General features: G+C 42.4%; 1 protein-coding gene across 3 annotated transcripts in view; it reads right to left on the bottom strand.

The window, feature by feature from the left end:
- Positions 1-6,254, bottom strand: part of CNTN3 (contactin 3) — a 98,670-nt gene extending 92,416 nt beyond the window's left edge. The window contains exon 1 of one of the 3 annotated variants that reach the window (XM_084530869.1): positions 5,938-6,254. Coding sequence is in view for 1 of the 3 variants with exons in the window: in XM_084530867.1 (XP_084386993.1) it covers positions 4,115-4,125 (11 nt within the window). In the remaining 2 variants the exon portion in view is untranslated. Of the gene's footprint in view, positions 1-4,114; positions 4,210-4,532; positions 4,893-5,937 lie in introns of those variants that run through there. The other 2 variants (XM_084530870.1, XM_084530867.1) reach the window with 2 other exon arrangements.
- Between the last annotated feature and the right edge of the window lie 11,271 nt (positions 6,255-17,525).

Here is a 17,525-nt window from a genome sequence, read left to right as displayed (position 1 = left end):
TTGTTCTCAATGCTGGGGAAGGCTGCGGTGAAGCACAGCCCGCACAGGAGCAGCCTCCCTCCTGTTACTGTGCCCTTCATTTCTCCTTCTCATGAGCCACGGTTGGCAGTATGAACAGAACCGAAGAGCACCAGCTGCTCCTTCTAATGCATTCCTGGTTTCTCTGCAATGATCCTTTCCTTCGGTATTGCACGTGACTACACTTTAGAGGAGAGGGGATGGAGAACAGTGGCTGGAGGGACTTAACAGCCACAGCACTGTTGGAACAAAGCCCTCAACACCATCACCTGTTTGAATAGAAATAAACAATATAGCACTGAACTTTTTAATGATGCACTTCTGTAAAAGAGCTATCTCCTGGTAGGTAAGCAACAATGGGAAGTGGCTCGATCTGACTCGACTGCTTTACAACTGCTTTCACAAGAGAAATGCACACCACAGCCCTGAGATCCTGTCCCACCTGTAATGAGGTTTGCTCCTGTCACCAGTGCTGAGCCCAGAGATATCCTCCTCCTCTGCTAACCATAAGCATCCAGAAAGAAACATATGGCCAGAAAAATATCCGCTAGCAGGAGGTAGGGAAGGTTCTTAACACAGCTCTCTCCAGTAATTGTGGAAATACCAGAAGAAATTCCACCTTCAGACCTGCTGTACTTTGATAACATGCAATAATTATCTGGATAATCATCATCCCACAGTTCTCACACTATTACATTTATAAATCATGCTGTTTTAAAATAGTTTTAAATAATTGCTGCAATTGATATTCTATTTAAAAATACCCTCTGGTCTTCTTGTAATGAACAATATAATTTCCTGCAACAAAATAGTTGACTGCAGACAGAAAACTCCATGGAATAGCCTTATAGATAAATATATTTAAAAAAAAACCTCAGAACACTGTAAAAATGTAAAAAAAAATATCCACACATGTAAAGCTTTTTTGTTTCATTGTCATTTAAGCCCCACATGGACAGAGATATTAATGCAAGATGCATCAGTGGGCTTCGCTCCCAGTCTTTTGGGCACACACTGACCTGCCCTGTACTTGTAAGTGACAAAAAAGTTCCTATTTAAATGAAGAAAGAAGTTATTTTAGTAAGTGCTGACATTTAAGTCACGGGCTTTGGACACAAAGACTCACATTTCTGCAGAGGTAGGTTTTTACCAACACAGCCCCACCACCCAGGTGAGTGCTGCACCCCTGCACCTGTGTACGAAAGATGAGAACCACCAAGGTTCAATCCCTGGCATTGCCACCAGCTGTCTCTAATTTCTAAACCTTTAGTTCCCTGACTCTGCACCTCCAGTAAGTGGCTGGGTAGCAAAGATGAGACCTTGTTTCTATCATTTAAGGAGCAGACCACGTTTGAGCTATTTAATTGAAAGAAACCAGCAGGATAGAAGCATGTCTAGGTGCCTGTGTAAGCCTGACTTCAAGGTAGGATGAAATTAAAACACTTGGTTATATTCAGAAATTATGGTTTCTGTATGAAGCATAAGAGCCTGATCTCACAGTTTCTCCATGCAAAATATCGCCACAATAATATGGCATTAAAACAGTATTTTCCATCTCACATCTTACTCTGAATTCCAAGAGAAGCTGATTTCAACAAATGAAGCGTCTTCAAAAGCAGAGATGCATGATTTTTCTGTAAATGAACTGTGAACATCGGTATGCTTGTAAGCTAAACAAAATTTATCATTCACTGACCTGCTCTGGATTGGATTAGACTGGATTGCTCCTTATGTAGTCAAGTAGTGCAAAACACTGAAAATGATTGTTCTGACCTCAGCACAGGCGAGAGGGACACCAGCCATGCTTTATATTAAGTCAGCACGGGGAAAACTAGTTGATTTTCCTCACCAATTTACTCCAAATACAGGCTTACAGCTACAAACAGCTGTAATTTATTATATTTTAAATTTCATGAAAGACCTAAATATGTTGAATGATAATACTGCTCAGAATTGTCAAGGCCTATTGAACCGCAACATATTCCCCAAATTGGGAACATGGCACTCTGATTTTGGCAGAGCTAGAGAAATTTATTTATTTGTATTAATATAAGTTAGTATGCTGAAGACAGGAATAGGGAGAAAAGCTTTTTTTTTTTTTTTTTATTAAATATAATTAATGGAGGGTGGCCCCCTACAGCTCAGCTTAAATGAAAACAGCAGAGTAACCTGAATTTAACTGTGAATTCTCAAAGCTCAAACTGTTAAACTACAGTAATGTTCAAGAATTTTCTTTGTTATAATTGAATATTTAAGTGTGCATTTTCCTAAGTAACCATCTCAAAACTGCCCTCTGCCCATCACCGAAGCTCACCAGAAGGAACAATCACTTAAATGAAGAGGAAAACAACCCCCATGGCATTTTTGCAGTTATTCACCTGCCACGTGTGCGCACATCTAAAGCCACATCACCATTGAGCTGCGCTCCGATGGCGAGATCCCAATTTTTTGCTGTGTTGGAATTCTGCTACAAGACAACTTTCATACAACGCAAAGAAGGTAACATGACAGCTCAGGAAAAATGACAATTAAGCCAACTCTTTAATTTCAAAAGCATAGTCCTCATAACCATAACCGTCAGCTTGACTATCTGGAGTTAGTTGAGTGTTACCTGCTGATGACAATATTTAAAGAAAATAAGCCTAACCTATTGCTTTGAAAGTACCTCAAAGCAAACCAGATAGTTATGCTGTGAACTTGCACCTCAATGCATGAAACTCACTGAACTATTTCACTGATTTTAAGGAATAATATTATACTTTCTTACATTAAAAGAGTGCTACTTCAAAAGTATGAAACTAATGTCTCTTTCAAATAATACCACTGCTGTATAATTTATGAGCTAACTTTTAATGTCTTTTCTGAGCCCGAATTTCAATATGTATATTTTAGCTTGACACAAGAAGACCAACTATCTGCATTATTTCACCAACAGATGCCACCACCCTTCTTGTCTCATTCAACCAAGAACAAGACCATAAGAAATCAAGACAAGACAATCCATAAGAAATTTTTGAACTTCTGCCACTTGCCTTCAGTCTGTATTAGGACCTCTTTTCTTTGCGTTATACAGCATGCTAAAAAACAACATATACAGTAAAGTTTCAGTTGACTGTAGTCAAATCATTATTTCCACCCCATTTTAGTTACCCAAACCCTCCTGGATCAACTTCTGTTGCAAAAGCCATCCAAATACCACCATCAGCTTGGAGGTGATTTTCATCTGTGTCAGAGGCACAAAAAGGCATTGCCAATGATTCTTTAAATTTCTCCTCTAGTGCCTTCTCCTACACCACACAGTATGAAATCCAGATATCCCAATCTGCATGGAGAAGCTGGGCCTGTGACTTTAAATAGCTTCGCTAAATGAAAGGTGAAGATGTTAGCGCAAGAGAAGACTGCAGCTCTATCAGGTTCATGTTTCTGCATTTTAATTGTTTTTAATTGGTATAATCACCAGCTGATCTTTCCCTATTTTGGCTGCAAGAGGCTGCCTCTGAGGGAAATTTAAGTTGTAGAGCTGCAAAAAAAAAAAGACCTGGGAAAGGACTTACTGTCACTGCAGATGTTTCATTAAGGATGCAGCAACAGTGCAACTGTTTTGGAACATGAACATCAAAACAAGCCTTCTGCTCCTTCATTTCCAGAGACAGAGCATCCCGCGGAAACTATCTTGGTTCTTCAGGATAGTTAAGTTTTCTGAACTTTAAACAAAAGCTGATTTCAAATTATCTTGCCACTTAGCCCACCTTGACACCACCCACGCACATCACAGGCTTAAGCAACGCATTCATCACAACCATCTCTTGAAGAAATCATATCCTGTACAGTCACCTGTGATTTAGTAGTATTCAGCTGGAATTCATTCATGTTTGCATCTCAGTCAATTGTAATACAGTGTTCGCTAATTTCTAAATATGAACTAGAAGACTACACATTTGATGTCAGAACAGGACAAACGTAGGTGACAAAGTCAGCACTAAGAAGGATGAAAACTAAAACACATAAACCTTACTGATGAACAGACTACCCATGTTTCTCAATTTCTAGTAAATCTTTCAATTATTTCTTAATTCAACCAAAGTCTTTTTCATACCCAAGAAGCATACTCAGCACTAGCTGCAGTCATTCCTCAGCACTAATAACTTCTTCCCTCTCTCAGCAGGCTTCCTGGCTTCTCACAGATAACAGCAGCACACAACATTTGTTTTTCTTTGTTCCAAAATAGTGAAAAATCTTGTTTGCGGATAGCACTTCAAGTATAACATTCCTGGTATCAAAATAACCCCTGATCATCAATTTCATTCACATAGGACTATAGGCTTATGACACTTGTAAGAATCAGTCTTCACCACAAAGAAACAAAACAAAAATCAATCCAGTTTGCAGGAGCTCCAGGCACCGGAGACCCAGAAGGCTGCTCTGGAGCAGGACTTCACCAGCCCACCCAAACCCCATCTTCTACCAGCAGCTCCCTCCAGCCTTCCAACAAACAGACCCCAAAGCCAGCCTACCTGCAGCCACCAGCAGGTTACGCCAGATGCACAGGTTCCACTCAAGCATTAATTAAATAACTGCTGTGTGTTGCCAGAGCCTTAAGATACACGGAGTTATGATCTCATCTCGCTTCCCCTGACACCCACGGTGCTGAGCTGCAGGCTCCTTTGGCAGCTCCTCCCCGCCGCTCTGTTCGTTAGGGGAGCACCCACAAACCCAAGGCTGGAGCATCCCCCAGCCAGCACCATCCTGCACATCCTCAGCCCCGAGGGCGCAGCTGTGGCAGAGAGTTACACCTCCTCTCTCCTAACGGAGCAGAAAACACTGATGCTTTTGGCTCAGAAAGCCCACAGCCTGTTCCCAGCACAAGGCTGGGAACAATACTGAGAGCGAGAACACAGAGAAGCAGAAATACTCCAAAGCCTGTAGGTGACTGATGAGCAAGGGAAGCGACTGTGCATGGGGATACAGAGAGCTCGCAGCACAGAAGAATCACAGGACAAAACACACCTTTAAATTGCAGTCCCCCCATCTGATTGTCAGCATTTTTGGTATGAATTGTATGCATTTACTACACCGTTCTCCCCCTGATGCTCTCACAAATTCCTTTGCCAGCTAATTGTGGAAAGTCTCTTGCATAGTAAATAACGTGCTAGGAATAATTGACGCACATGGAGTAGCAACATGCATTTAACTCTTAAAAGTTAGCTCAGCATTGCCATTAAATTCAATACGTTGTTCACAACTTCCCACGTATATTTAAAAAAGCAAGGAGCATATCACTGGACAAACTCAGCACGCAGCTTAAGCGATGCTTCAAGTTTCTCTTGCAAAATACAGCTGTCCATAGTTTAAAGAGTTTGGTTGTCTTTTTGCAAGGTCTTTTTTTTTTTTTTTTGACACTTTATAATAAAAATAACTCCTCTTGTCAAGTAAACACTTTGAACACAGCTGAAATCAGTATGGCACACACAAAAAATAATTGCAATGTCATTAGCAAGGTAATCAAGGCTGCACCCAAAGCTGTGGCTGGATCGTTTCCCACCTGGGCTGACCGCTCTCAGCGGGGCGCAATACAGCAGGGACGGGGCTCGGGTTAATCCCAGCCTGACACCGCGCTTGGTGGCAACAAGGTCACCCAGCAGCGACCCTGGGGACACCGGCAGCGGGCACCCCGGGGCGGTACGACCCCAACAGCACCCACGGAGCTCCGGAGGGGCAGCGGCTCCCCGGGGTGCTCAGCCGGCAGGGGGGCAGCCCGGGGCCAGCCGGCAGCCACCGCCGTAGGAATTTGGCGTGGAGCAGGGCACGGCACAGCCCTGCTCCTGCCCGATGGAAAAGTTGCTCAGCCAAACCCCCAAGGGTGCCCGAACAGCGGCAGCCCGGTTGCTTTTAGCCCAACGCGCCAGCGTGCGCACTGACCTCGGAGCGGGGAAGCTCCTCGCGTGCTCTCGTCGGGGTGTTTCAGGCTGGTATCAGCAGAAGCGAAGCCGGAGAAGCGCAGTTTATAACCGCAATCCCTCCGGCCGGGGCTGGGGGCTCCGGGTGCAAGAGGCACGGACGCCCCCGGTAGCCCCGGCAGCGGCTCGCAGCTCCCGGGGAGCGGAGGGCGCCCGCCGCGGGGCTGCCCCCAGGCGCTCGCTGCCCTCCGTGCGAGCCTCCCCAACTTTGTTCCGCCAAGTTACAGCCGCTCTCCCTCCTTCTCTTCCCTCCCGTCCCTTCAGCCCGGCCACGGAGCCACGCAGCCGTCGCCCTCCCCGCCGCGATCCTGCGGCTCCCGCAGCGCCCGGCGCCTCGGCTGGGGCGGTGAGCGGGGCGGAGCGGGGCGGGCACGGCCGCGGCTCCCCGCCCACCGCCACCGGGCTCCGGGGCCGGAGGGGAGGCGGACCCCGGGGAGGGCGAGGTGGCCTTGGGGCAGGAAGGGGCGTTGTGAGGGGGACAGAAAGGCAGCGGTGCCAAAATGGAGCCGGCTCGTGCCAGGGGGGTTGTATGAGGGCTTGGCTGCCTTCAGCCCGGGCAGCGGGCACGGCTCCTCTCGCAGCCGCCTTTCCCCCCCCCACCTCCGGCTTCGCTGCGCCTCAGGCAGGGTGGTTATGAAGGAGGTTGACACAGGAGCTTAAATAAAAAAAAAAACTTCATCTAATTTCTGGGCTGGGAGCCCAGGCAAAGAATCAGGTTCGTGGAGGTCTCCGTGCAGGAGCCGGATGGAGATTTTATTGAGCCTGGCTCCAGCTGATCGCAGTGTTATAGCTGTGTTGCTGTAATTAAGCCTGAGCAGAATTCCTATCAGCCTCTTGTTTAGCAGGTTATATAACGGAACTAAGTTCCCCAAAACCACTGTTGTCTTCCAGGAAGTCCACCATGCGGTCGGCCTCCATGGCAGCGTGGAGGAGGCTGTGAGGCCACAGCAAGGCCGCTGGGTGTGAGGGACGGGAAGGGCTTGGTCTCCTAGGCAGGGTGGTGATACATGGCCCTCCAGTTGTCCAGAGGAAGGACAAGAAGAAAATTTGGCTTCTTCAAGAGCTGGGTTTTAAGTTTGCCCCTCTGTTTGCGCCTCTTGTTTGCCTGCATGGTGAAACATCGGTGTGTGCTAACTGGGAGACAGCGGCCTCGTGTCTGGGACAAGGACGAGCTAGACAAAGCATCTGCTGGGCCAGGCTGCTGGGGAGTCCTCTTTGGGGGGACCTGAGGAGATCGTCTTTGCCTTTCTGCAAGTGTAGGAGCCTACAATTACGGCATGGCCAGCACTGAAACGGTGCCACTTCTGTAAAGCAATATGTAGTTGGTCTGAGGAAGGGATGTTGAAAAATAAATTATCTCAAAAACACTACAAAATGCATTTTTAATTGGCAGAGCGCAATCACAAAGGACTCATAGAGATGATGCAGTAAATGTGATTTAACGAGCTACCGTTCACGAGCTGAGCACCAAGTCTCAGACTAACACGGTTCAGCTCAGCGTTGGCACTGAGCAGGAGCACGTACTCAGTCTGGTACCGCAGGTCAGCTGATGGATTGAAGTACAGGAACTCCACCTCATGTCTGAAACACCACTTGGGGCTTTTGCCTAGAATATTGCCTTTTTATATATTATTATTATTACAGTCTCATCATTGGAAGAGGGCCAAGCCTTAGCTTTCCAGCATACCCTAGCGCTGGCAGTACCATGGTGACTGTGGACACCTCCCTGGTGCGTTGGCTGAGCATGGACCTGGGAGTAGAGCCTGAAATGCCGGGGATAGGCCTCTGCAGATCCAATTTCCTCAGGGGGTCTCCTGTGAATGTATTCACTACACCGATTCACTTGGCTTTCTGAGATCTGACAAGGTCTTGGCCCTAAAACATGGTTCTCAACTCAGAAATATTAGCTTTCGCTGTGCCAGACACCAGCACGGGAAGGCCGGCCAGTATTTTTATGCTTGGCTGACCATAGTCGTCGTTAAAACTTGGAGAATGCAGTTTGCCTTCGCCGGTGTCCTTGTCCACCTCCAACCCAGCCCCACATTTTGACTGCCTTGGCCTACTAATATATATATTTTTCAGCTTCAGTATTTATTTAAATAAAGGACTTCAAATCCCTATCATGGGTGCCTATGTATATATAGAAGATGCAGGTTTCTTGAAGTTTGCCAGACAGACACTTTGTGAGATTGTGAGGTCAAAGGGATGACTCTAATCTTTGGGAATACAAGTAAAAGAGGAAATAGAGCGCTTTTTCTCTCACTTATTTTGAAGTATTTAGAAATAGTAATTCAGTAAGTATTTTTTCCTATATTAAGCGTTCCATGAAACACTGCAAACTTGCAATCACCGTATACTTAGTGAGGATAATCAATTTGCAGCCATTAAACTCTATGAGGCTAGATGGCATGTTTTCACACAGCACCTGATACTATGGTGCCCTTCTGCCATCTGGGTCTTCTGGACGCTGCTGTAATATATGTGTTCAATAATAACAACTTAATTGAATGTCTCACGCTACTTCCAGCCTAATGATTTCTTCTCATTTCCACTTGTCAGTCAAACATCACTGTCAGCATGTCTCAAATTATATGAGAAGAACAGGGATCCTTCTACTGTAGTGTTATCTAATTAATGCTTCCTAAGGATTAAAGTGAAGGAAAAAAAAAAACACACTTTAATTTATGAGCATGGCATGGCTATAAGCAGATAAATGAATATGATATTTAAGTAAATCAGCTAAGAAAGTTCTCTATTAATAATTAATAATCTACTTAGAAGACCCAACTTAACCGTCTCCATCCTGGTGTCAGTTGGCACAGAGGAGAACCACCAGCTGAGCACCTCTGCTCCCCCTGACTGCACCCCACACACCGCTCTCTGCCACTGCTGTAGTTGCTGTGTCTACTTTCAAGTAGTGCTTCTCACCGTGTTCACGTGCTTTCAGCACATGGGTTGCCTATATAACTGTTTTGTGCACTGCTGCTGTCTGCTATCTGCTTTGACAACCCATGTTGTTTTCCAAGTTTTAGATGGGAATTTAGCCACCAGTAACAAGTAGGCTCAGATCCACCATAATTTCCTCCAGAAAAAAAATAAAAATCAATCATACCTTGTCTCCTAGATGCTTTTGTTTTCAAAGACTTTTTTTATCCACTGGCAGAAACACCAACTAATTCACCTCAAGCTTAAACTGAACTTGTTTTGCAAAAAACCTCAAGGATGTTGTCCACATGGGAGGTATAGTCAGCGTGATTTGATGAACCATTGCTCTGGTCTTACCATTGACCATAATCACTACTGGCTCTTTCTTTGGAGGCAGTTAAATCAATTCCTTGAGTCTGAAATGGCTACCAGACAATAGAATATTAAAAAAAAAAAAAAAGCAGTTGAAAATTTAGTTTTCTGTCTTTCTTGGTATAAGGGTTATTTTAACCTTCATTTTCCAAACACACTTTCAGGCATAGCAACATCAGCAATCAGAATACATAGACAAAATGATATGATGCTTTGGATACAGTTAAAGGCATATGAAATCTGCTTTTTCCAGTGGTACTTATGGGACCTTGTTTAAAAATACATGTTTAATGTAAATCCAATCATTCTAAATTTTAAGAAATGCTTCTCTTCTTAAGCCGACATTGATATCAATTTACCTGAGGCCTTGCTCTGCAGGAACAGTTAATGGATTATGCATTTTTTCAAGGCCAAGGTCAAATGTAGTAACTAGATGGTATTTTGCATGGGTACATCAGAAGATAATCTGCTAGTTCCTCGAGGCACGGGGAGGCTCCATGTTGTGGTGGTGACGGGCGATAAGCGGCATTCTCTCGTGTCCTTGCTCCCGTCATTTAGCAGTGTTGGTGTGGCTAACACTGACACCAGGATCAGACATGCTCCCCATGTCCATGGCCATCTGTATTTTATCACTGTTTTGTATAATCCTGCTGTCCACAGGTGTAGGAGGCATTGTGATAAAAAGGAGTGTTTTTAGAAGCATCCAGCAGCAGTCTAGCCCAATTTCACTGAAGTCAATGGTACCACTTATTTTGGCATCAAATGCAATTGATCAAATCACCAGTATCTTAAAAATTCCATTTCACTGTCACCATGAGCTCCCGCTTGTGCTAATAAAAGCAGAGCGCAACTGGTGTTTGGAGCAGCAGGGGGAAAGACTGGGAGGAGGAGGCTAACGAGAGGCCCTGTCTGCATTGAGGAAATTAATTATGTGACGGGATTAAACAGCAGCACTGAAAGCCTCACTTTGTCCTGACGCAGGCTATATGCATTAAAGGTTTACGCTGGTATAATAACCACAGCGATGTTGTTATATGGATGCAAATTTCCTTAATGCGGCCAGAACCTAGATCAGACCACAGTGACTAATACAAAACTGATAAAAGAAAGTGAATTATGTGTTATTGTACTGGAGAGCATGAGACAGAAAGAAAATTGTAATAGGAAGGTTAAGTGCCCACTGAGTGCAAACTGATATACAATATCTTGAAATCACAGAGAGAGAAAATTAAAATGGTGAAATGATTTCACATATAGGTGGACGGAGGCATAAAAGCCATCTATGAATTATGGGAGGGAGAAATGTGTGAGAGCATGATATTTTCAGATGTACAGGCTTTTTCCCATTAGAAATGAATAAGTGATTGAAGGCTAATTTCAATAAAGAGGTAATTTTTTTTTTTTTTTTTTTTTTTTTTTTTTTTTTTTTTAGTTCAGGTTTCTGTTGTCCCTGGTTTTGTGTCACTGAAATATTTGTATATTAATAGATACTCATTTTAATAGCATTACAGTAATCTGAACATCTGCAGCTACTGGGTATTAAAATACAGTTACTTCCCCATATATCAAGTTGTTCTCACAGTACTGTTGCCTGATTTTTTGTATCTATTAAAATGCAATGGATCTGTTCTTATCTTTATGTACTAACTGGCAACCTTGAGCTGAAATGCTACGCAGAAACAAGCCTGATGCCTGGAGGCCTGGCTAGCAAGTCAGCAGAAGGCGAAGACATTTTATGGCTGTCCTGACAGCTAAAGGACAGGCTGTGTACTTTCCTAATCAAATAGGATTAAACAAAATTATATTCCCACAACCCCTGCCATCCTTTGTTCAAACAAATTGCCTGATGTACTGTTCAACAGTTTACTAAATATAGAACATCCTCTAAATTAGATGTTTTAATTTTACCAGGAATGCAGCAGAGTTTATTGGGGAAGTCAGATGTTTTGTTCAAGAAGTCCCAAGGAGCTCCCACACCCAGAGCTTAAATGCATCCAAACACCACTGTCTGCTGTTAAGGGCTGGGAGACAGAAACCGAAACAGAGACAGCCAATGCCAGTAAACATGTGGTTAGTAAATTTTTGAGCAGCAAAGAAATACCCCCTAAAAGCATTTGGAAATGTGATCATGCCAGGGGAGTGAAGGAAACAGTTAGCTGCTCCTCCTTCCCTTCTTAGTGTGATAGTGATTTGTTGTTATACTCAACAGAACTTAAAAGGATATATATTTGTAAAGTTAACTCTGTAAAGGACAATATTTATTTCCAAATGTAAAGCTGAATTTTAGTCACCCCCAAAGCTTCTAGTTCCAGATGGGAAATTCAAGGCAGTCATTGTGCCACCCAAATACTAGGAAATGCTTTCAGCATCACACCCATCAGCTGATATTTCTTATTTCTTGCATGCATCCTCCATGCAACCATGGAGTGGTGCTCCAGCAGTGTTCTTCTGTAAGTAGAACTTTAAAATCACCTGACTTGTCAAATTTTAATATGATGATGTAGGTTCAGGTTTTAATACCATGCAGTTTCATTCATGAGTTAGCACACACATCCCAACCATAAGTGTAAGGGCACTTAATCCTAAACTTTGTCAGCAAGATCAGACACAAGCAGGTAAAACCACAAACATAAATAACGCTGACCTATGAAAAAATAAAATAAAAGGATAAACAGCATAACCGAATGACAAACAAGATGAAAAATTGTCCAAAGAACTTCAGTTCAGTGAAGTACTTCAGCCAGTATCTATGTTCGTTGCTATGAAGACATATGCTTTAATTCCTGTCTTACTCTAGAATACTTTCCTAAATCAGTACTAATAATTTTGAAGTCTATAAATACCCTGATGAGAAGACTCCTTATCTGTAATGAATACAAATGGCTCTGTGCAAGTGCACTTCAAACAGAAACAATAAGGAAAATAGTGTATTAATGACCTCCAACCAAAATGTTATTGTGTCTCAGCATGAGGGTAGTTTTGGACTTTAACATACTGAAAGCAAGTTTAAAAATCCTTAGAAAATTCTAAAATAAAAAGGAAGAGACTGAGAGCATTGAAGTTGCTAAGATTATTGTCTAGCAGTCCCAAACAAATTATGGGAATTGCATTAGAAATAAGTAAGGATGACTTTGCCATCCAACCAGCACACATCCAAATACGAATGGAAATCAAACCCTTAAATTAGCATTCATGTGTATCTATTTTAAAGTTATTGACATTTTTCACATGGGTAATATCTACAACTACGATGTCCAACAATTGCAGTTTCCAATTGACTTTATACTTAATCACCCAAAGTCATTAAGTTGTGTTTGCACGGTATCACTGCACTGATAAAGAGCAGTCCAGGAGGGAAGAGGTCCCCAGCCGGCTGTTTCTCATTGTTTTCAGGCTAACGTTTGGAAAGTCCTTGTAGCTCTACCTTGTATAGACACACAATTTGAAGACTGAGAGGGATTTGGAGATGTTGGAACACTTATTAAGGATGCAATTGCTAACTCTAACCTATTCTACTGCTCAATTTAGTTACACGGAACATTGTAAGAGGAACTGCAGGCACTAGAAAATCTGCTTTTCAGCTGCAGCACATCAGCAAAAATGAGTGACAAGACAAAAAGAATCGGTTTTAAATTATGAAGGAAAAAGGTTCACAAACTCAAAAACGACTTTGAAAAGTTTGCAGAGTCCCTGCTAAGGCTAGCTGTTTTCTAGTACATGCATTGCTGACTCTCCATCTATATATTATTGTTACTATCCCTTCTTAGCTCACTGCAGAGCCAGGGGTCTCTGACTTGGTTCCTGGCACCGTGCTGAACGGTTCAGCCAGCACCTTTCTCAGCATGGGTTGGTGGGGTCTTGGCACTTTTAGTTCTGTTGATCCTTCCCTTGACTTTGTCACAAACAATGACTCAAGCCATGTTCTTTAATAATTTTTGCCAAAGTTTTTGACACTGATGTGGTGGTTGGGTGAAGCGTCTCTAACTTCAGGGTTAGAATAAATCCTGTTAGGTTATCTACTCACTGAAATCTTGCATCTAGTTATATCTTAAAGTAGAGGAAAATAAGTTACTTTTTTTTTTTTTTTTTTTTCCTGCATTTTATTTTTTTAAAAACTTTTTCCTACTAGATACTCTTTCTGTTAATTAATTGTTCCTTTACAATTTTAGGTAAGCCATTCATCTTTTGAATTGAGGATTTTTCAAAGCCCTTCCAAAAATAAGCACTGGAATGAAACTACCACAAGATATGCATAAAATGTAGAACTGTTCTTTTGTCATTTTTAAGCCCATGGTTTTAACTCCACTCTCATTCCCATTACGAGGATGTCAGATGGAATAATACAACAAAAAATTAGCCCAAGAACTGATTTCCCATGACAGACTTTTTTTTTTTTTTTTTTTTTTTAATAAAGTTTGCCAAATTTATATATGAAATTTGAATACAAAAATCCCAGACCTTCTAATTCCTAGTATTTACAAGCAGCTAATTCATGTTTTATGGTTTCAGACTAATATTGTTTTTATTCAAATTAGTGCACTACTGTATCTTTATCCTTCTTTCTTTTAATCCCATTGGCCTAAACTTTGCTTTCTGCTGGTGAACTGCAGAAACACCCAAACACTCTTGCAGTTTTGGCATACAAAATCATTTAAATAACCTTTTTCTTTCCTATTAGCAGTTGCTGATAATGCAGTGAAACTCCACTAAGTGTTCATTACTGAAAATAGATGTGTATTTTACTTTTTTATGAATTTTTATATTGCCTTTAGTATGGTACACTGCGTATGAAATGCATGTGATTTAAACAGTTGTGCCCTCTACTGGCATAAAGGAAATAATGAAAAATGAGAAAGAAATACCTTTCCAGATGTATTGAAACAGAGTGCCAAAACTTTTTTTTTTTTTTTTTTTAATATATAATTATTTATTATCTTTTGTGGACTATGCTTTAGTCACATTTGAAGGCTGTGTAATTTTCAACATGAAACATAAGCAGACTAATTACTTAAGAAATTTTTAAGTATAAAAAGGACTATTTACAGTGTTAAGGCAGTATAAAATGGCCCTGTCATAGATTAACGTAATAGTGTGGACAGTATGTTAATGGAGTTACGAATAACTATTTTTAATTAAACTTTTAAGGAGCTATACTATCAGCTAGAGAGCAGGAGAGCAAAGCTGTATGACGAAATCTTTTACAAAGTTCACGGAAACTTTGGAGTATTCAACTGTTTAAAAGAAAGTCTGTAGGAGTTGATGCATAATGTGCAGTCGAATGTAGAATTTCATATAATACAGGAGAATTAGGACCTCACCCTCTGCAAATGCTTCTAGCCAATCCTTCACCTTCCATTTAAAAGAAAGCTTATAATTTTCTGTCCTATCCCCCACTATTGAAATTGTCAATTGGCATTACACTTGAATAACAAAGAAACAAAAACATACCCTTTGGTAAGAAACTTGCGTTCTGCAACTTCCCAGCGTGGGCAGGATTAGTCACAGATGCTAATTGAAATACTAATTGACATATTTATACCATCATATAAAATCCATTCAACACAGCGGCAATAACAGTCTTATCTAAAAGAGCTGTAGCATCCAGGTGGGAAGTGGCGACAGCCTGCAAGTCTGCTCCACGCTTTTCCGTTAGCCTAGTGGGAAAACAGATCGTTTCAGGTTCCTTGGTTTTTGCCTTTTATAAAATGTGGTGGCTACAGACTACAGATTAAATGGATATCAGACTACATTGATCAGAGAGGAAGAAAAATAATTACCTTCCAGAAAACTTAATAATCAGCAGTTGAAGAGGCCAACATATTCTTGCCCCTTGTTTTGGCTTCAATATTGTCCCTCTCCAGTAGAAAGGGAGTTTATTTACCAGCAGAAGCAAAATCATTAATCATAGAATTAAGTTATAATGCACCCTGTAACTGGCTTTATTCGTAAATAACTGAATTTGGAAATGAGGTAGGTACAAATAGCATGGGGTCAGCCTTTCAGGAATCTCAGTCCACTATTAAGTGCTTCGTTGCCAGATAAAACTACACCAGGAAAACGAACTGTAATCATACAGTGAAGCAAAGGGTAGACTTCTGCTTACAACACAATTCTTTTTGCTGACTTCTCTGCACAGAACCTAGTTATAATAAAAGTAAATATTAGTATCTCAGGCAGGACTATTGCTTTGAATTGCTATGCATTTCAAACATATTTGAGCTTTATTGCAAATTCTGTTTTGGCCAAAGAAAAAAAGAATCTTTTAATATTCCAGGTAAAGGGCTATTTAAAATCTACTATGAACCTTTGCTGAATCAGTAGAAAACAGAAAGTTCTTTTAATGTATCAGATGGTTCTGTCATGGGCAAAACGAAGTTCCATTGCCTTGAAGCTCAAATACGTTGAAAAGGAAAGATGCAGCAGCACGTGTGGGTAAAGGAAAGGAAAATGGCCCTGAGGAGAAAACAGGAGGGCCAGGCAGATGGAAACACAACCAGAGAGGCAGGTGGAGGGATTTGAAATGCTGGGGGAGAGAAACCTTACGTTTTGCACAAAACCACAGGGGAAGTTTAACTAGGATGAAAAAAAAAAAAGAAAGAGAAAAGGTTAAAATAGTTATGGGAAGCACAGAAAACTGGGATTGTGCAGTTAAAAACCCAGAAAGCCCACATTCAGCAATGGTAGAGAAGAAAGAAAGGCAGTGAAGAGGAACTCTTGTTCAAATGCCACAAGGAGTTGGGTGCTGCCAGGTCTAACGTGCCTGCGCAGCCCCAGCTTGGAGCACTGGCCGTCTCCTGGGCGCTGGTGGTGAGCGCTGCAGTGACACACGCATTAAACTCAAGACAAGTGAATGTTCTTAGACTCCGAGAGCGGGAGTCCATCACTGCTCAGAGTGCTTCGTAAATCAGGCAGGCCCAACAGCAGTGCCGTGGAAGCGCAGCCTACCACAGCATGCGTCTCCCACACTGGGGACATCAAGAGATGACACCAGGATGGTGCTGGTGTGACTGTCTCTCCCCCCCAGCCCTGAAACCCCACACACTCCCCATGTGCAGGCAGCTTTTGCAGGCAGTTTCACTCCTTGCTCTTGGAATGAGCTGCGCAGGACAGTACGGACTGAGTGGGCTCCAACTTGTTAATTGTTTACAACAATTATGCAGTGTTCCTGGGCCTTCAGGCACCTTGGTTATGTGTTGTGGCTAATTAGAGTCTCGTACGTATTCATGTCCCCTTGTCCACATGCTCAGCACTGCTTCCCCAGCCCTGCTCAGCTGATGCCCAGCCCACTGTGGGCACAAGGCATTCCCTTCCATTTCACATTTCATCAAAATCAAACGTTTCCTGTGGCTGTAGCTCATGTAACGGCAACGCTGAAAAAGCCCATCTGAGAGGGAAGTGCTAAACTGGCCTGGGCAACCCTCTCTCATGCCTCATACATTAGGTTATGATGACCTAAACAGCCTTTTGCATTGACCTGGTGCCTTGGGTGAGCCTCAAGGTGCCTGGGGCCCCACGGCAAGAGCCTGCAAAGCAGCACAGCACCTTCTGGGATGCTGTAATTCATGATGAGTGAGACTTCAACTCTCAACAACTTAAATCAGCTACTAAATCAGCTATCTGGTGCTGGCTTTTTCCCTCTTTTGTCTGGCTCCTGTTTTTCTAATTTTTTCCCTTTCTGTTGCTACAATTGTGCCTGTTATGGGAACTCTACTGAAGAGAGAAATAAATGGATCGCTGTTTGATGTTGTGCTTTGTTTGGAAGTTTGTCTCCCTTTCTTCTTGCATTGCATCAATATTAACATGTTGATTCATAAGCAAAATAAATAAAGTCTATAAATACGTTCCTTTTTAAAAATCATGAAACCTCAAAGTTATGGTTCCCACAGCAACTGCACAATGTGCACATACGTTAAGGCAGGGATATTACCACCAAAGGCAGCAATCAAATATGCATGAGGGAGTTGCATGACTGACACTTGGAGGACTGTGCAAGTCTGAAATCCCTGAGCCACAAAGCATCTTGGCTCTGTCCGTGTGTCAGGCAGAAAAGATCTGTTCTCATGGGCACTGCAGAGCTTGACCTCGCCACGTGCAGAAGCACTTATGGGAGCAGTGGGTGGCAGTACCTGCACTATTGAACCACGCTGGTCTCAAAGTGAAGTCACTCCAGAGCTAAAGGTGCTCTGGATAAAACAATTACTGTTAATTAGTTGAAATGTACAACCAGAAGGTGTCATAACAACCAAAGTATTA

This window comes from Aythya ferina (assembly GCF_964211825.1).
Source record: "Aythya ferina genome assembly, chromosome: 10".
In the NCBI taxonomy this organism is placed as follows: domain Eukaryota; kingdom Metazoa; phylum Chordata; class Aves; order Anseriformes; family Anatidae; genus Aythya; species Aythya ferina.
This window is presented reverse-complemented; position numbering and strand designations above follow the sequence as displayed.